Below are 19841 nucleotides of genomic sequence, written 5' to 3' on the forward strand. Positions count from 1 at the left end.
AGCCCAGATCTTTCCCTATGGCCAGTGATCAATGTCACCATATACTTCATACCCTTTGACTTATTCCACATTTTTCCGTTACAGCCTGAATTCCAAAATGTTCTCACCCATCTAACACAAAATAACCCATAATGAAAGAAGTGAAAACATGTTTTCCTCTAGGATTTTTCCAGTGCTTAGCTCTATTCCATTTATATATACAGAACCAGTCAAAAGTTTGGACACACCTGCTCATTTTTTTGTTTTTATTTTTTTGTACTATTTTCGAAATTGTAGAATAATAGCGAATACATCAAAACTATGAGATAACACATATGGAATCATGTAGAAACCAAAAAAGTATTAAACAAATCAAAAAATATTTTGTATTTGAGATTCTTCAAAGTAGCCACCCTTTGCCTTGATGACAGCTTTGCATACTCTTGGCATGCTCTCAACCAGCTTCACGAGGTAGTCACCCGGAATACATTTCAATTAACAGGTGTGCCTTGTTAAAGGTTAATTTGTGGAATTTTTTTCCTTCTTAATGCGTTTGAGCCAATCAGTTGTGTTGTGACAAGGTAGGGTTGGTATATTGAAGATAGCCATATTTGGTAAAAGACCAAGTCCATATTATGGCAAGAACAGCTCAAAAAAAGCAAATAGAAATGACAGTCCATCATTACTTTAAGACATGAAGGTCAGTCAATGCAGGGAATTTCATGAACTTTGAAAGTTTCTTCAAGTGCAGTCGCTAAAACCATCAAGTGCAATGATGAAACTGGTTCTCATGAGGACCGCCACAATAAAGGAAAACCCAGAGTTACCTCTGCTGCAGAGGATAAGTTCATTAGAGTTACCAGCCTCACAAATTGCAGCCCAAATAAATTCTTCACAGAGTTCAAGTAACAGACACATCTCAACATCAACTGTTCAGAGGAGACTGCGTGAATCAGGCCTTCATGGTCAAATTACTGCAAAGAAACCACTACTAAAGGACACCAATAATAAGAAGAGACTTGCTTCGGCCAAGAAATACAAACAATGGACATTAGACTGGTGGAAATCTGTCTGGTCTGATGAGTCCAAATTTGAGATTTTTGGTAAAAACTGCTGTCTTTGTGAGATGCAGAGTAGGTGAACGGGTGATCTTTGCATGTGTGGTTCCCACTGTGAGGCAAGGAGGAGGAGGTGTGATGGTGTGGGTTTACTTTGTTGTCACTGTCAGTGATTTATTTAGAATTCAAGGCACACTTAAACAGCGTGGCTACCACCACACCAGCATTCTGCAGCGATACGCCATCCCATCTGGTTTATGCTTAGTGGGACTATCATTTGTTTTTCAACAGCACATTGACCCAAGCACACCTCCAGGCTGGGTGTGTTTAGGTTGGGTACATTTTGGCTCATTCCTCCTGACAGAGCTGGTGTAACTGAGTCAGGTTTGTAGGCCGGTGACGTCGACCGCCGAACGCCGCCCGAACAAGGAGAGGGACCGACTTCGGCTGAAGTCGCGACAACTCCAATACCTTGACTTTGTTGTCCTTGAGCCATTTTGCCACAACTTTGGAAGTATGCTTGGGGTCATTGTCCATTTGGAGGACCCCTTTGCGACCAAGCTTTAACTTCCTGACTGATGTCTTGAGATGTTGCTTCAATATATCCACATAATTTTCCTTTATCATGATGCCATCTATTTTGTGAAGTGCACCAGTACCTCCTGCAGCAAAGCACCCCCACAACATGATGCTGCCACCCCCGTGCATCACGGTTGGGATGGTGTTCTTTGGCTTGCAAGGATCCCCCTTTTTCCTCCAAACATAATGATGGTCATTATGGCCAAAAAAATATATTTTTGTTTCATCAGACCAGAGGACATTTCTCCAAAAAGTACAATCTTTGTCCCCATGTGCAGTTGCAAACCGTAGTCAGGCTTTTTTATGGCGGTTTTGGAGGAGTGGCTTCTTCCTTGCTGAGCGGCCTTTCAGATTATGTCGATATAGGACTCGTTTTACTGTAGATATAGATACTTTTATACCGGTTTCCTCCAGCATCTTCACAATGTCCTTTGCTGTTGTTCTGGGATTGGTTTGCACTTTCGCACAAAAGTACGTTCATCTCTAGGAGACAGAACTCATCTCCTTCCTGAGCGGTATGACGGCTGCGTGGTTCCATGGTGTTTATACTTGAGTGTTATTGTTTGTACAGATAAACGTGGTACCTTCAGGCATTTAAAAATGGCTCCCAAGGATGAACCAGACTTCTTGCTGATTTCTTTTGATTTTCTATGATGTCAAGTGAAGAGGCACTGAGTTTGAAGGTAGGCCTTGAAATACATCCACAGGTACACCTCCAATTGTCTCAAATGATGTCAATTAGCCCATCAGATGATTCTAAAGCCATAATATCATTTTATGGAATTTTCCAAGCTGTTTAAAGACACAGTCAACTTAGTGTATGTAAACTTCTGACCCACTGAAATTGTGATACAGTGAATTATAAGTTAAATAATCTGTCTGTAAACAATTGTTGGCAAAATGACTTGTGTCATGCACAAGTAGATGTCCTAATCAACTTGCCAAAACTATAGTTTGTTTATAAATTTGTGGAGTGGTTGAAAAATGCATTTTAATGACTCCAACCTAAGTGTATGTAAACTTCCGACATATGTATATATATATATATAATATATAATATTTTTGTACTTTTTACCCCTTTTCTCCCCAATTTCGTGATATCTAATTGGTAGTTACAGTCTTGTCACATTGCTGCTACTCCTGTACAGACATGGGAGAGGCGAAGGTCGAGAGCCATGCGTCCTCAGAAACACGACCCTGCCAAGCCGTACTCATACTTGACACACTGCTCACTTAACCCGGAAGCCAACCGCTCCAATGTGTCGTAGGAAACACCGTCCAACTGGAGACAGTGTCAGCGTGCATGCACCCGGCACGCCACAGGAGTCGTTAGAGCACGATGGGACAAGGACATCCTGGCTGGCCAAACCCTCTCATAACCCGGACGACACTGGGCTAATTGTGCGCCGCCTCATGGGTCTCCCAGTCGCAGCCGGCTGCGATACAGCCTGGGACCCAACCCGGATCTGTAGTGACACCTCTAGCACTGCGATGTAGTGCCTTAGACCGCTGCGCCACTACTTTTTTAAACTCCCTAGTCCTTGCTGATAATAAGCATACTCACCATGAAGAGTGGTACTCAGTGATGTGTTGTATTTGCCCCAAACATAGGGCTTTGTATTCAGGACTTAAAGCTAATTTCTATTGCCACATTTCTTCCAGTTTTATTTTAGTGCCTTATTGCAAACAGGATGCATGTTTTGGAATATTTTTATTCTGTACAGGCTTCCTTCCTTTCACTCTGTCATTTAGGTTAGTATTGTGGAGTACGATGGTGTTGATCCGTCCTCAGTTTTCTCCTATCACGGCCATTAAACTTGAACTGTTTTGAAGTCACCATTGGCCTCATGGTGAAATCCCTGAGCGGTTTCTTTCCTCTCCGGCAACTGAGTTAGGAAGGACGCCTGTATCTTTGAACTGACTGGGTGTATTGATACACCATCCAAAGTGTAATTAATAACTTCACCATCCTCAAATGGATATTCAATGCCTGCTTTTTAAAATGTTTCCCCATCTACCAATAGGCGCTCTTCTTTGTGAGGCATTGGAAAACATCCCTGGTCTTTGTGGTTGAATCTGTATTTGAAATTCACTGCTCGACTGAGGGACCTTACAGATATAGTAATTGTATGTGTGGGGTAGAGAGACGAGGTAGTCATTCAAAATCATTGCACAGAGAGTGAGTCCATGCAACTTATGATGTGACTTGTTAAGCACATTTTTACTCCTGAACTTATTTAGGCTTGTCATAACAAAGGGGTTGAATACTTATTTACTTTAGACATTTCAGCTTGACATTTTCTATGAATTTGTAAAAATGTCAAAAAAAAAATTCCACTTTGAAATGATCAGGTATTGTGTGTTGGCTAGTGACATAAAATCTCAACGCATTCCATTTAGGCTGTAACACAACAAAATGTGAAAAAAGTCAAGGCACTGCAAATGTCCATATACTGAACAGAGGTGAGATAATATTGCTTCAGTCAAGGCACTGTAAATGTCCATATACTGAACAGAGGTGAGATAATATTGCTTCAAGATTTTGCTGATAAATTCTGAGATGTGGAGGTCTCCAGAAGGCTGCATGATTTGTATCTGAAAGGAGAACACACTCTTAAACCACACATACAGGTACACACACACACACAAACGTATACACCCATGCATGACGTGCTGCACGTCACACCCAAAACCACACACTTCACTGTCAGTGCATTATGTTTCTGACGCGCAGGGCCGGGTTGACAGTGTCATAGTGATGTTCAGAGTTGATGGGGGTGAAAGGGCCTGTGAAGGGCAGATGGGAAATTGTGACAGAAACGCACACACACACACCACACATGACCCAGGGCTATTTAATTCTTACCGATCCAATTTCTCGTAGACATCATCCTCCACTCTGGGCTTCAGGTCCTGAGAAGAAGAGGAGAGAGAGAGAGAAGTGGTGGGAGGGAGAGAGGGAGAGGGAGAAGGGCATAGTACAGCAAGAGATAGGAGGGGAGGAGAAGAAGAGAAAGACAGAGGCATTGTGGAATGAGAGGAGGAGGAGAAGGGTTGGAAGGTAGAGAGAGACAAGAGGGGGGGAGAGGGGAGCACATTTAAAGGCATCCTCCTGGGTGTGATGCGATTGATTTGTTAATATCACTTATGTAAGGCTGACAGTTAAGAACTGACAGGTTTTTCTAAACCACAGGACTGGGGGGGAGTTGAAGAGGGAGAAACACACACACACACACGCGCACACACCGAGGACAAACTAGCAAGGGAGGCCACTACAACCTCACCTCCCCACACACACACAGACTCAGGGGAACGATTCTGTGTCTGTGATGCTGAGAACAGAACACAATAACTCACCATGTACACTGAACCCTGGGGGGAAGTCTATAGGGAGATAGGAGAGAAAACAGTATTTAATAACCACACTGAACCCTGGGGGTATGTCTATAGGGAGAGAGGAGAGAAAACAGTGTTCAATAACCACACAGACAGAGAGACAGTGTCACATTCGTTATAATAATGGTCAGACCAAGGCACAGCGTATGTTGAGTTCCACATATTTTAATGAAAGTGAAACTTTAAGCAAATACAAAACAAAATAAAGAATAACCGAACCGTGCCGACAATGCAGTGCTAACCAGCAACTAAACATAAACAAGATCCCACAAAGAACAAGTGGAAAAAGGCTGCCTAAGTATAATCCCCAATCAGAGACAACGATAGACAGCTGCCTCTGATTGGGAGCCATACCCAGCCAACAAAGAAATAAAAAACATAGAAATAATAAACTTAGAACACCCCCCAGTCACACCCTGACCTACTCCACCATAGAAAATAAAGGCTTTCGATGGTCAGGACGAGACAGAGAGAGAGAGACAGAGACAGAGACAGAGAAACAGAGAGAGACAGAGAGAGAGAAAGGAATAGAGAGAGGGGTAGAGAAATATAGAGAACGGGAGAGGCAGGGAGTTATATGAGGGGTAAAGAAGAAGAAGCGGGAAAACAAAGGAAAACGAAGAGAGAAGAAGAGAGAGACAGAAACAGAGGGCCAGAGACAGGAGATGGTGGGGAGACAGAAGGAGGAGAGAGAGAGGGAGAGGAGAACAGAGATTCATCAGAGTATTGAGATACAGAGAAGGCATGAATCCATCACCTGTCTGATATCCTCAGGATTCTCATAGATATTTTCCACTTCCCCAGAGTAGTGGGAGAGAGACTGTTCAATACCTGTGGAGAAATAGACACACACACGCACACGCACACACACACACACACACACACACACACTTCCAGATTCATTGCATCAACCTCATAATATGTCATGCCCCAGATCACTCACTGGAGTTGACAAGTCCAGAGATGGAGAGAACACAAGAAGGTAGGGATGTCGAAAAAGAAAACGCAGGAAGACTCACCGCGGCGAGAAATGTCTTTCTGTCTCCATAGCAACACACCAGCAACCGCGGCAACCAGGGGCACCAGGAGCAATGAAGCAGAGATGAAGGGAAGGAGCGAGGCACTGTTGCTCTCTGGGTGAGGAGGAGAGATAGAAGTAGTGCTCTCTGTGTTGTCTGAGAGAAGAGGAGAGAAAGAGAAAAAGAGAATAAGTTAATGAGTGTTGTATGAATTGAACCCTTGTACATGAACGATTAGTGAAGAGTATGGTTTCATTCCCAGCAGGGGGCAGGCCTGATCCCTGGTTTAGCCCCAGAGAGGTCCTATCGAAATAGCGAGAGACAAGATGGGAGGGTGAGTCAATGTGAGTATGTTAAAATTCCTCCAAGATCACTGAAGCTAATTGCTATATGTCTAACTCCTTATCATGGCAAGACACTCAGTTTCAATCCTGTGTCACACTCCATACAGTACTCTGGATGAAACAGAACGATGAAAGAGAAAGTTGGGAGGGGAGACACGGAATTATTACATGACATAACCATGTGATTAGCTCATGATATTCAAATTAGCCATTTGTAGACTGACAAAGCGCCACACGCGACATGATTACAGTAGTCTGGTGTGTTTGCATGGTGAGGTGAGGTGACATCATTCATGCAAACACAGCCACAGGGAGACATGGGAGCTGTGTGGGAGGTGTCAGTTACCACAGTGACAACTACCTGCTCACAAGCATCCAGAATATAAGAGAGACTTTGATGTCACCAGTGTATATCTTCATTTATATATATATCTCTTAATTTGTATACCAGCGATGTGACCATTACTAACATGCTACTGTTAATTATATATTACTAATTTATGATGATTCTATTGTGAGGTTGAAGTCTTTCTGGATAAAAACAACTCAATTTGATGGCACCCATGTTTTATTTGTACTACCTCATCAAGTTACAAATTCCAAAAAACATCCAGAAGTTTGTTTCATAGAAGTTTCCTCTACAGGCCTTCTTCACCTTGCCCTGCTGTCATGTCTTAAACATGGTGCTCCAACAGAATCAATCATGAAGTGCTGTGTGAGGTGTAATTTATTGGTGGGGGTGGTGTTGGTGTGTGTGTATGTGTGTGTGTGTTGGGGTCATTAATGGAATAGTGTGGTGGCAGGGAGTTGACCCCTGGGCCAGGTTGACCTGCTCTGTTCTCAGTGCCAGCTGCTTTAACACTGCATGAATTATGGTAATTGGGTGCAGCGACGTGAGGCGTAAATACCATCACTCCTCAATGGCCTGGGTGCACCTTCCCCCCCTTCCTTCCTCTCTGCTCTCCTCTAATTTCCTTTCCCTACACACTTCCCCACATGACAAACTACTACAGTTTACTATAAAATACTATAGTCCTTACTATAGAATGCTGTAGTAAACTGTAATACACTGTAGAATACTATACTCCACACTGTAGTATCCCTCTATCGTGTACTTCTTACTATAGAATTTTGTAGTATACTGTATAATACTATACTACACACTGTTGTATCCCTTGAGTGTGTATTTCTTACATTATAATATTGTAGTATACTGTAGAATACTATACTACACACTGTAGTATCCCTCGACCGTGTCTTCTTACTATAGAATATTGTAGTATACTGTACTCCACACTGTAGTATCTTTTGATCATGTGTAGTACCTACTATAGAACTGTGTAGTATACTATAGAATACTATACTACACACTGTAGTATTCCTCGATCGTATATTTCTTACACTATAATATTGTAGTATACTGTAGAATACTATACTACACGCTGTAGTGCTTACTATAGAATTTTGTAGTATACTATGGAATATTATACGACACACTGTAGTATCCACTCAATCATGTAGTGCTTAGTATAAAATTCTGAAGTAAACTGTAGTATACTGTCAAATAATATACTACACACTGTAGTATCCCTCGATCATGTGTAGTACTTACTATATAATACTGTGTAGAATCGTACAATTTTATCCACAAAAACACGTTTTTTTTTACTATAGTAATACTACAGTATTTAATTTGCATATACCCCACCCATTCCCATCCCCCATGTCCCAATTTGTGCCACCCATGAGTGAGAAACCTACATGCCAAGTATAGACTATATATTGTGTTCCCTAAAGGTTATAGAAAAGAGCAGAAGCGTTGAATTATCATTTCATATTACAATCAAAGATTATAATACAAAAACACCTAGTAAATACTACAGTAATGTCTGCAAAAACACTACAGTAATTACTTTAGTATATACTATAGTTTTTGAAATATAGTAATACTACAGTATTTATACTAGAGTAAACTGTAAATACTACAGTCATGTCTGAAAAAACACTACAGTGAATACTACAAGAAAGGCTGCAAAAACACTACAGTGAATACTACAGTATATAAATATAGTAATAGTACAGTATTTATACCATAGTATACTATATTATTTTTTTATGTGGGTCTATCATCCATCTTTCCCTCTTTGCTCCCCTCTGTTCCTCTATTCTTTCCTCTCTTCTCTCTCCCTTCCCTGCCTCCCATCTCGCTCTGAAGAAGTGTGGGGGTGTGAAGAGAGGGAGAGAGAGAAAGAGAGCGAGAGAGCGATACAGACACAGACAGACACAGGGAGACAGGGAAACAAAGACTATTTGAACCCAGGCGGGTCAATAAAGCAGACGCTTACATTACAACACTCTTACTATGGAGAGAGAGAGAGAGGAAGAGAGAGAGAGGAAGAGAGAGAGAGGAATAGAGAGAGAGAGAGAGAGATGGGAATAGAGAGAGAGGAATAGAGAGAGAGAGAGAGAGAGGAATAGAGAGAGAGGAATATATATAGAGAGAGAGGAATATAGAGAGAGAGGAATAGAGAGAGAGAGGAATAGAGAGAGAGAGAGAGAGAGAGAGGAAGAGAGAGAGGAATAGAGAGATATGAATAGAGAGAGAGAGAGAGAGAGAGAGAAAGAGAGAGAGAGGAATAGAGAGAGATGAATATAGAGAGAGAGGAAGAGAGAGAGAGAGAGAGGAATAGAGAGAGAGAGAGGGGAATAGAGAGAGAGAGGGAGAGAGAGAGGAATAGAGGGAGAGATGGAGGGAGAGGGCGAGATAAAGACAGAGGAATGGTTTGAAAAATACAGATCAGTGTGTTGGGGGTTGTATTTTCCCTTTGAGATCTGTTGTAAACCAAAACACTCTAAGTCAGACAGAGGCCTTATTCCCTATATAGTGCACTAATTTGGAATAGGAACAGTAGTGTGCCATTTAGGACACAGACGTATAGTGTAGCAGACAGAAATACATGGTTAGTGGCCATGGTTCTTGTCTATTTCTGCTCTAGCTAACTTCTCCTCATCTTGCCAAGGCAACAGTGTAGCACTGCTGAATGCAGAAACAGTCTGTCTCTCAGCCAGGCACGCACACAGGCCGGCCGGCAGGCAGGCGGGGCTACAAGGTCAGTGCTCTGTGAAGCGTTTTATAGTGGTTATAGAGCAACTTCAGGTCAACCTGTCTGGCTGTGATAAGCAACAGACCAATGGGTTAAGGATGTAGAATAGGATAGAATGGAGTAGAATAGAATAGGTGAAACAGACAATTAGACTCCCATTCAAAGCAATGCTCTGTGGTGTGTTGCTGGATCAGACATGGGACCATATTGGGTGTCATGTGGAAGTTTTCTTCAGTCAATACTTGGCACATCCTCACCCAGAATTCAGTGTCTTTCTCTGTCTTCTATATGTGTACAATTCTTGATATTCTCACGACCATATCGTGGAACATTTCAAGTTTATGTGGAATTTAGAATTGGAATTTAGAATTCATCCTACCTATTCCATTTCTGGGCTGATTGGTTAGCTCACAACAGGGCTCTGGAGATAACGAGATGAGAATGGAGTGGGCACACATCCAGCACTGAAGGACTGGAGCGACGGGAGAGAGGGATAAACACAGGCAGGTGTGTTTACATAGCTAACGGATTAGCAGCTGAGCTAGCCTGCTGTTCACTTCTCTCTGTTGGGAAGGGATGTCTGGTGTGCTTAGGATTTAGAGCAGTGGTTCCCAACCAGGGGTACTAGGACCTGGGGGTACTTGGTCTATCAACAGGGGGTACTTGAGAAGACTTTTAAGACCATAGGCTTTCTGGTAAAATGCACATGAGGGGGTACTTCAGGGGTACTCCGGGCAGAGCAGAATTCAGTTGGTGGTACAGTAACCGAAAAAGGTTGGGAACCACTGATCTAGAGCAGTGTTTCCCACCTCTACTACCCCCAACAGTACAAATGTTTATTTGTAGCCCCAGACAAGCACACCTGATTCAACCTGGCAACTAATAAGGCCCTCAAAGAGTTGAATCAGTTGTGTTTGTCCGTGTGTGCTGTTGGGGACCACTGATAGAGGAGGTTCATGTTCAGTAAACATGGACTTGGATGAGAGCCTATTTGGTCATAATGATTATAGTGGTATTGGCTATAATGGTGTTAAAGAGCTAAGTATATTTCAAATGGCAACACACAAACAGATGAGTTATACATAACTTCCTGGTTTTACAACTTCTCTGTTTGTATGGTTCCATCTGAGTGGTTTAAATATACTTTCCCCTTCTGTTAATCACTGATGAGAATCACTGATGGGAACTGACCAGGGGCGGACTGGGACCAGAAGTCGGCCCTGACATTTCTAACACATCGGCCCAGACCGCCCCTGGAACTGACTGGGTAGGTGCGAGGAAGAAAGAATAAGATGATAGCAGGAAGGAAAGGAAGCATTGTAAAGGGACCTATTTGGACAAACATGTAGGCCTATATATCTACTGTTGGTTCTGATAGGTACAATTAGTTGACACTGACCTGAGAAAAGTTTAGCATTTTTAGCATTACTGATTATGGTTAGCATTAGGAGAGGGTAATCTGATCTTAGATCTATATCTAAAGACCCAAGTTGGACCGTTTGGTTCTCTCCACCTTTCGGGGGCAGTTTGACGGTGTAAACAGCCTTGACCGCCTGTCCGTTCCGCAGTAGCATGGTGCAGGTGTAGTTCCCAGCCGTGTCCTGGGTGGGGGACAGGGGGACCTCGGTGCTGAGGTGACCCGGGCCAGAGGAGCTCCACTTCAGCGTGCGACTCTGGTTCTGGTGGCTCCACACCACCCGCTTCACCTGGTGGATGGAGGATGATGGATTGGGTTTATACAGTGTGTTCTTTATCCACCAGGGCCGTGTTCATTAGGGGACTACGCAATAGAAAACTTACAACAGAAAAAAAAGAGTTTCTAATTGGAAAAGTCCAGGTTGTCCTTCCCTGTTTCAGTCAGTGTTCCGTTTTGTGCCTAATGAACTCAGCCCAGGTGCTTAAGGAGCCATTTTGTGCCTGAAAGCTCACCACACATCAGCTAACTATGACAGTGAAGAGATGAGGGAAGAATGTTGCCAGTCAGGGGATGGTTACCTACCTGGGAGCGCTCTGTATACTGACACGTCAGGACCAGGGCTGATGGAGAATGTCTGGCTTTCACTGGGATGGAGGGAGGGAGGAGAGAGTGGAAGGCAAGGGAGTAGGAAAGAGAAAGATAATGTGAGGTAGGGATAAGGAGAGAGTGAAGGAAGTACCAATAAGGGGTAGTCAGGAGACAAAAAGAGAAGGGGGGCAAGGAGAGATAGGTGTTGGGGGGGGGGGGGGGGGACAATGAGCGAATCAGAGATGGTCCAAAATAATATACATTCATTACACAGAATTGCTTCTAATGTGTTGCATGATGGTGACTGATGCCCCATGTCTCATCGAACCCCAATGAGGATCAATCTGGGTGTAATCAAGCCCTACAGACACACATGTCCCTGTCAGTGATTACAGTGTTTAATGTGTGCCTCCCACAGCCCTGGTGGGAGAGCGGCTGGTATAATCATACATAATTACACCCATAATGAGGCAGGTTAAAAATATATGGGTCTGTGGGGCTGTATGTGTGTGTGTGTGTATGTGTGTGTGACAGATGTGTGGAGCAGGGTGACAGTGACAGATCGCTTGGTCATGTCTGGGCAGCTGTAATGGCTGCCAGAGGGACAGTGATTATTAAAGCCTTCCAAGACCGCAAAAATGGACAGACGGGTGTGTGAGTATGTGTGTGTGTTTCTGCGTGTGTGGGAGTTGGACAGTATTTTTAGTCTTTGTTTTTATTCATACCAATATCTCTATATCAGACATAAATACATAACTCTTCTCTCTTCACTCCTCCCTCTTCCCCTCTGTACCTTGGAGGATGCTAAGTAGGGTCCTCTGGCTGAACACGTTGTCATTGAGGAAGACCTCACACATGTAGAGGCCTCCGTCGTTCAGCCCCGGGCTCAGCAGGAAGGAGAAGAAACCCTCTTTTGGGGTAGACAATGGCCCGTCCAGGCTCAGCTGGGCATGAGTCTAGATCAATCAAATTCATTCAATCATATTCATTTATAAAGGCTCTTTTTACGTCGGCAGTTGTCATAAAGTGCATTTACAGTAACCCGGCCTGGACCCTGTGGAGCAGGCAGAAACAGAAGCACTGTAGCTAGGAAAGCCCCCTTGAAGGAAGAAACCTGTAGAGGAACTCAGTTCAGACGCACGTAAGCATGAACATATACACACACATCCTCTTCTGGGTGTACCTTGCTCTGCTCTGTGCGGTCCCTCCAGCGGTCGTACCCGTAGACCAGGGTTGTGGTGTTAATGTTTCTGCTGTCTGGAGGCTTCCAATAGAGCAGGACATAGTCGCCCCGCATCGGAGGGCAGGCGAGGGTGAGAGGGGTCTGGGTGAGACTGGCCATAGAGATCTGAGCACCTAGGGAGGGGGAGAGGAGAGGGAGGGGGAGGGAGAGAGAGAGAGAGAATGGGGGGAATGGGGAGAGGAAGAGAATGAGAGGTATGTAAGTGAGAGAGAGAACGTGAGAGATAAGAAGAGAGCGAGAGAGTGGTGGGGGAACAGTGAGAGAAATATGTAGGGAAGATGGTGGGGTTGAGAGATATAGAAAGGAGGATGAGTGACAGAAGTGGCAGTGGAGAGAGGAACAGAACAGACAGAGGAAAATAAAGAGAGATAGAGAGAGGTGCACAGCAGCAATAGGATTATGTTGTTATGTTTCTGAGAGATAGCTGGTCCCTCAGTAAGGTCAGTTTGTATTGTGCTGCTTGATCCAAAGGCTGCTGACTCTGTGTTTTAGCTAGACTAGAGTCTACTGTACATGGTGACGACACTCACTATGGCTTATATTGGTGAACGAGGCCACATTCATACCTAGAAAGAGGGAGAGAGAGAGGGTGAGAGTGAGAGGGAGAGAGAGGAAGAACGACAGAGAGGGAACAAGGGCGTGAGAGAGAAAGGGACAGAAATAAAACATTTGGGTTTAGTGTGGGAGCAGTGGATATAGTGGGAGCACATATAAACACTAGTCAATTATATAACGATGCCAATACAAGGCCGATCTAGATACAATGCTTTGTTTGGAGTATTGAGATTAATTAACCCCCCCGTCATATCTCACCATCCACGCGGAGGTCCACAGTGAAGGGGAACATAGGGGAGCTGCTGTTACCCCTTGGGTACACCTGGCAGATGTATACCCCCTGGTCAGTGAGGCGTATCTGGGGCAGCTTGGCAACACCCCCCCCTGACCTCCTTGCCAATCGTAGGGGCGTCCCACCAGGGGACAGCCAGGTTACCTCAGAAACGGCGGAGGCGGGGGACACTTCTGCCATCAGACGCAGTGTGCTGTGCTGAGGGAGAGTGGCTGAAGGAAAGATAGAGACTGGGACCGATGTAGGAGGTAGGAAATAGGAGAAACGATAGAAGAGATAAAAAACATGTGGGATATTGCTACTACTGTCTGACCTGATTGTGTCAAATAAAGTGGGCATGGGGAATTATTTACACATAATATTTGTATCAATACCATCACAACTGTATATTACATGTATATGGACATACTGTAACGGTAGTTTTGTGTGCAGGACCACAGTTCTATACCTGTGAGGACGGCTAATAGTATGATCTTCTCTCTCAGTTTCTTCTGTTGCTGTATAATCAGACAGGAGTAGCGACCCTTGTCCTCCATTTTGGGGATGAACAGCAGAGAGAAGTCCCCAGTTTCCTGAAAGTTTGAGTCAACCAATCGCATGGAAGCCTTTGAGGCTGCCCCCGAGAACTGCTGCCTCTCATTGGCCGAGAGGACCAGTTTCCAGTGGTCCACGCTAGGAGACTTCATCTTCCAATTAATGCTCACAGAACCGGTGAGAGGCCAATCAACACAGGGTAAGGTAACTTCCCTGCCAACCATTGTCACAACGATATCACTCCAGTCAGGGTCTGATGATGACAAAAAACACACAAAAAAACAAGTGAGTGAAATAGTGATAGGTCTAACCTTCCAATGGGCTTACAGGGGAACTTCTGCCATGGCTGCTCACACCTATCCAGCTCTATGTGCTCTGTAAAAACTAAAGGTGCTCGTAGAATGGGGTTGCAGTTGGATCAGGCTCTGGCCTCACTACTGATAGAATCGACCTGAGGAGATAAGAGGTGACTAGTTCTGGAGCCACAATCAACACTCAGACTTAACCCAGAGATGCTCAGCTCTGCTTCTAGAGGACTCTCAAATGGCACCCTATTTCTTAGAGCCCTGGTACAAAGTAGTGCACTATATAGGTAATAGAGTGCCAGATGGAACGCATCCCCAGGTTTTTATCCTTCATTTCTAATCAGTAACTGATTTAGATCAGGAAGAGCCAGTGTGTTGTGGACTCTTTAAGCCCAATCAATGGCATTAATGGACCAATTAAACGCCAAGGAGAGTTGAGAGCCAGCCAGACTGGACGGATTAGAGATGTGTATCCCTGGTTTGACTTTCAAACGACAGGAATATTTGTAAACCTCTACTGAAATACTACCTTATTCATAAAATATCAAATGTTTTTATAAAGCCCTTCTTACATCAGCTGATATCTCAAAGTGCTGTACAGAAACCCAGCCTAAAACCCCAAACAGCAAGCAATGCAGGTGAAGAAGCACTGTGGCTAGGAAAAACTCCCTAGAATGGCCAGAACTTAGGAAGAAACCTAGAGGGGAAACAGGCTATGAGGCTATAAAAAAAGGCTATAAAATACTACCTTGATTATTTTGAATGTTATGTTTTCCACATACTTTCTGATAAAAACTCCACTGAACACCGACAGAAGAATCTCACATTCGTTTTCAGCTTCAAAACGAGTGAGTAACCCAGTCATAACAGAGAATACTTGCAAGTGAAGGAAATTTGTGCGATGTCATCTATCAATGGTTCAAATTTCACCATACCTTTAGTGGTCGTGTCAGATTGAGTGATGAGCACCACCGAAGAAGAAATAAGAACAAAGAGGAGACATCTAAACTCCATGGTCCAAGCGGAGGCAGCCAAGCAGGTGTAAAGTCAACTCACACACAGACCCACACACACTCTCCACTAGCACCCACCACCACCACAAACAACAACACCCTTCTCATCTCCAGTTTACTAGCAACATTTCTGTATTCTATAATTGTCATTAACAGGGAATGTGTGTGCGTTCCAAATGGCATCCTATACCCTATTTAATGCACTACTTTTGACCAGGGCCAATATGACTGGTCAAAAGTAGTGCACTATATAGGGGATATGGTGCAATTTGGGGCCAAACTTGTGCCTTTGCTTTGAACAGGATACGACCCATCCAAAACCTTGACAGTGTTCAGGAAGAGAGTGTCACTGTGTCCACTGACTGGTAGTCTGTTGGTGACTGATAAACACTTATAGGACTGACACAGGGGAAAAAGGCTAGCACAGAAACACAAACACGCACACAGGCAACACGCTCACACACACACACACGCACACACACAGTATAACACACCAGGCTACGTGATGATGTAAACTCATGCTGCAGCTCAGTCACTGTACTGTTTATGTTCTTGAACAGAGAGGGAAGAACTTGAATTGGGATCAAATCCATACGATGACCTCAAACCTGGGGTTGGAGAACGACAAAAGGAACAAACACGTACAGTGATGTGACAGGGAGAAAGGGAAAAGGAACAAACACGTACAGTGATGTGACAGGGAGAAAGGGAAAAGGAACAAACACATACAGTGATGTGACAGGGAGAAAGGGAAAAGGAACAAACACGTACAGTGATGTGACAGGGAGAATGGGAAAAGGAACAAACACGTACAGTGATGTGACAGGGAGAAAGGGAAAAGGAACAAACACGTACAGTGATGTGACAGGGAGAAAGGGAAAAGGAACAAACACGTACAGTGATGTGACAGGGAGAAAGGGAAAAGGAACAAACACGTACAGTATATGTGACAGGGAGAAAGGGAAAAGGAACAAACACGTACAGTGATGTGACAGGGAGAAAGGGAAAAGGAACAAACACGTACAGTATATGTGACAGGGAGAAAGGGAAAAGGAACAAACACGTACAGTGATGTGACAGGGAGAAAGGGAAAAGGATCAGTGAAGGGGGAGAGACAAAGAGGAAGAGATGGACAGAATGAAAGTGAGGGAGAGACAGAGAGAGGTAACGAGGAAGTTAGAGAGATTAAGAGTTTGGCTTATAGTGGGAGCAGTGGAACCCCTGGGCTAAATGTCTTTACATCCCAAAAATGTGTTTAATTAAGCTAACGGTGCTATCAGCTCCTCTGAGCTCCATTACTCCATTACCAGATACACTCTTAATTACCACTGAGCTGAAGGGGAGAGAGGGGATAGAAGGAAAGAGAGAGAGGCATGGGAGAGAGGGAAGAAGGGAAGGGTGTGGGAGAAAGAGAAAGACTGGACAATGGAGAGAAAGAGGGGGAGATAAATGAGGAAAAGAGAAAGATGTATGACAGTATGAGAAATTGGAAAATACAGGAAAAAATAGAAAGTAGCAACAGAAAGAGAAGTAGTGACAGGGTGAGTGATAGAAACCACAGATACTGTGAGAGAGAGAGAGGAGAGAGAGGAGAGAGAGAGAGAAAGATAGCGAGAGAGAAAGAGAGAGATAGCGAGAGAGAAAGAGAGAGAAAGATAGCGAGAGAGAAAAGAGAGAGATAGCGAGAGAGAAAGAGAGAGAAAGATAGCGAGAGAGAAAGATAGCGAGAGAGAAAGATAGCGAGAGAGAAAGATAGCGAGAGAAAGATAGCGAGAGAGAGAGAAAGATAGCGAGAGAGAGAGAAAGATAGATAGATAGATAGATAGATAGATAGATAGATAGATAGATAGATTTTGGAACTTCTGTGACTATAATGTTACTGTTCATTTTTATTTTTTGTTTTCTACTTCACTTGCTTTGGCAATGTTAACATATGTTTCCCATGCCAATAAAGCCCTTGAATTGAATTGAGAGAGAGCATGGTAGTACTGATCTCCTCCCTCATGGATAAATAATCACTCTAAGCTCTGGCTCAGTTTAATGAGTGCTGCCAATGAGCTAATACCAGACAACTATGAACTCCACTATCCTAGTCACAGACCCACAGGCAACCCCAGGACAAGGTGACAGGAGTGGAGAGGAAAACGAAGAGAGAGGAGTGAAAGACAAGTCCGGGACAAAGAAAGTGAGGGACAATACGAGGAGAGGTTAGAGTGATCAAATCCAGACATAACATCGGCCAGAGGGATGAGGGAAAATGAGTTAGGTCCCTACATGGCTCGGAGAAGGGCTCAGAGTATTGAAAGTGAAAAGAGATTGTGAGAATTCAGAGGTGACAATTGTGGACTGACAGAGGAGTGGAGAGTAGAGGAGAGGAAATGAGAGGTTAAGGGCAAAGAGTGAAATATGGGATGAGAAGGAGGTAATAACAATGAGTAAGTGTCCTCTGCATGCCTGTAAAACACATGGACGTACAGATTAGCCTTAAAGCTGCAGGATAATATGGCTTTCCTATGTTGCTTTGGTGGACAATAAGAAAATGTTGTTTTTTGATTAGTGGGTGCAGGGGTGACTAACCCAGAGATCTGATCTGGGTCTGCAAGCTTTAGTTCCAGCCCTGTTTTAACACACCTGATTGAGCTAATCAAGGTCTTTAGAATCACACCTGAGGGTGGTCATTTGATTGTGATCTCTGGTCTTCGTCAGTGGTTATTTGACTGTGACATATGCGTCAAAGATGTTGATTGTGACACTAATGTTAGTGGTTATTGGATTGTAACGTTTGTTCCAGTGTTTATTTTATTGCGACACTTTAGTAGGCTGTGTCATGATTGTGGGACGTTAGAGCCAAACAGCAGAGGGCGCTATAATCATCCCTTTGCCTCATACCCACCACTGCTGGGCTACTGTGCCTCGAACTATGTAATTGAATGGTACATGTATTACAATTGACCTAATCAGTGTAAAATATTGGAGAGGGTGTACTTTCCCATAAATTAGCCAACACATTACGGGTAGATTATTTTTGTTCTAAATCAAAACTTGAAGTTTGTAGCGTACTCCATCTAAAAAAAATGTAATTTCCAATCAAAAGACAGTAGAAAACGGACATTGACGAATATGCCTAGTTTATTTTTTTGTAAAATACAGGCAAGACAGACAGCTCGCCTTGAGGTTCAACAAATGTAGGTGTGCGCCCTATTAACCGGGTTGTCCAGTCAGTGCTGGAAATCAACAAGGTTTCCGTTTTGGATAACACAATCTTTTAAAAAGTATAATTCCTAAAGATTGTCATACTTTAGGGAGTTTCCAAATTTACAGCCACATATCGTTTGATTTCAAGGAATTGTGACGTTGCCTAGGGATAGTCTATGACATCACAACCAGTCACCCAGTAGAGATCTCTCCGCAGTGTGGAAATAGTTGGTAGAGCACACGCAATCCAAGCCACCTTTTTAGCTACCAGAGCAATATACATTTGTGAGTTTCTTGTCCGCATCGCTTGGACCAATTGGATAGGATTTTTTATTCATTTTAACTGGCTCCGACAGAAGCGCAGTCAGTGAAGGACGTTTGAAAACTAACGGTCTGAATGATTGACTTTGATTAGTTCAGGATTAAGTTCAAACCGGGAAAAGACACGGATAGAGGTTTTGTTTTTACCAACGACATAAGATTAATTTTAATCAGCACAGACAGCATGGCGAGAGAGGACGCTCGGAATAGGCATGACTTCACAAAAATCATCGGACTGTTCAGCGTGGTCACGTTGCTGACTTTTCAAGGTAAGAAGAACATATTTCAAAAACCACCATGGACATTCACCAGCAGCCCAAGCTAATTGTTATCTTCTACCTTTACCACGGTTCATTTGGTTGCGTTACCTGCCGGGGAGGTTTCAGTTACGATCCAATCAACGTTCAGGTGTACACTAGGTCTTGACATGTTTTTTTACGATAACATTTTCTTCTTACGGTTGTGAAATAAATTATTAATAAACAGTCTACTTGTCCCTAACTAATTTGACTAGACTATTTTCTGACCGTGACACTCCCTCGGTAACATGAGTTTCGGCGTAAAGTAGGTTACGCGGTGTTTTTGCTAAGGTGTGGTTCAGTTGGCAATCAAAGTATATTTTTCTTCCTGGTGCCAGCAGGTGCATCGTCACTTGTTATTTTCCAAATACAACCCTAGCGCTGTTGCGTATCCTTGATCCTCTTTCCCCAGGACCACGCTTCTCCTTCAATTCCTTACGTCCCCCTGCGCCTTTTCTTTCCTCTATCTGACACATCATCCTCGATTTAGTGCCAGTTCACAACACATACATTGGGTTTGAAATAGCTTTTAATGTAAACAGTGCAGCAACAGGGTGTAGCCTACTTGCCACCAACGCCATAAAGTGATTGAGGCTGCAG

The 19841-nt window shown here is 43.6% G+C and overlaps 2 protein-coding genes across 6 annotated transcripts in view; one reads left to right on the top strand and one right to left on the bottom strand.

Moving 5' to 3' along the window:
• Positions 1-3806: 3806 nt before the first annotated feature.
• LOC115140948 (uncharacterized) lies at positions 3807-19493 on the bottom strand. Of its 4 annotated transcripts, none has more exons than XM_029679467.2 (13): positions 19311-19493; positions 14023-14361; positions 13541-13804; positions 13258-13293; positions 12668-12840; positions 12278-12440; positions 11479-11540; positions 10993-11185; positions 6032-6187; positions 5770-5843; positions 4974-5000; positions 4483-4529; positions 3807-4211 (listed from the first exon to the last, which is right to left on the bottom strand). In XM_029679467.2, exons 1-13 carry the CDS (start codon positions 19369-19371, stop codon positions 4151-4153), a joined length of 1656 nt encoding a protein of 551 aa, XP_029535327.1. In that variant the 5' UTR covers positions 19372-19493; the 3' UTR covers positions 3807-4150. The 4 variants fall into 4 exon arrangements, with proteins under 4 accessions (XP_029535327.1, XP_029535329.1, XP_029535326.1 ...); XM_029679469.2 differs by lacking the exon at positions 19311-19493 and adding an exon at positions 15349-15525 and having other exon boundaries at positions 13541-13786; XM_029679466.2 differs by lacking the exon at positions 19311-19493 and adding an exon at positions 15349-15525.
• Positions 18791-19841, top strand: part of LOC115140949 (nectin-2-like) — a 73226-nt gene continuing 72175 nt past the window's right edge. Inside the window, exon 1 of one of the 2 annotated variants that reach the window (XM_065028030.1) lies at positions 18791-19211. In XM_065028030.1, coding sequence (XP_064884102.1) covers positions 19127-19211 — 85 coding nt within the window. In that variant the 5' untranslated portion in view covers positions 18791-19126. The remainder of the gene's footprint in view (positions 19212-19841) is intronic. The other variant, XM_065028031.1, reaches the window with a different exon arrangement.

This window comes from Oncorhynchus nerka, linkage group LG14 (genome assembly GCF_034236695.1).
Source record: "Oncorhynchus nerka isolate Pitt River linkage group LG14, Oner_Uvic_2.0, whole genome shotgun sequence".
NCBI classification, from domain to species: domain Eukaryota; kingdom Metazoa; phylum Chordata; class Actinopteri; order Salmoniformes; family Salmonidae; genus Oncorhynchus; species Oncorhynchus nerka.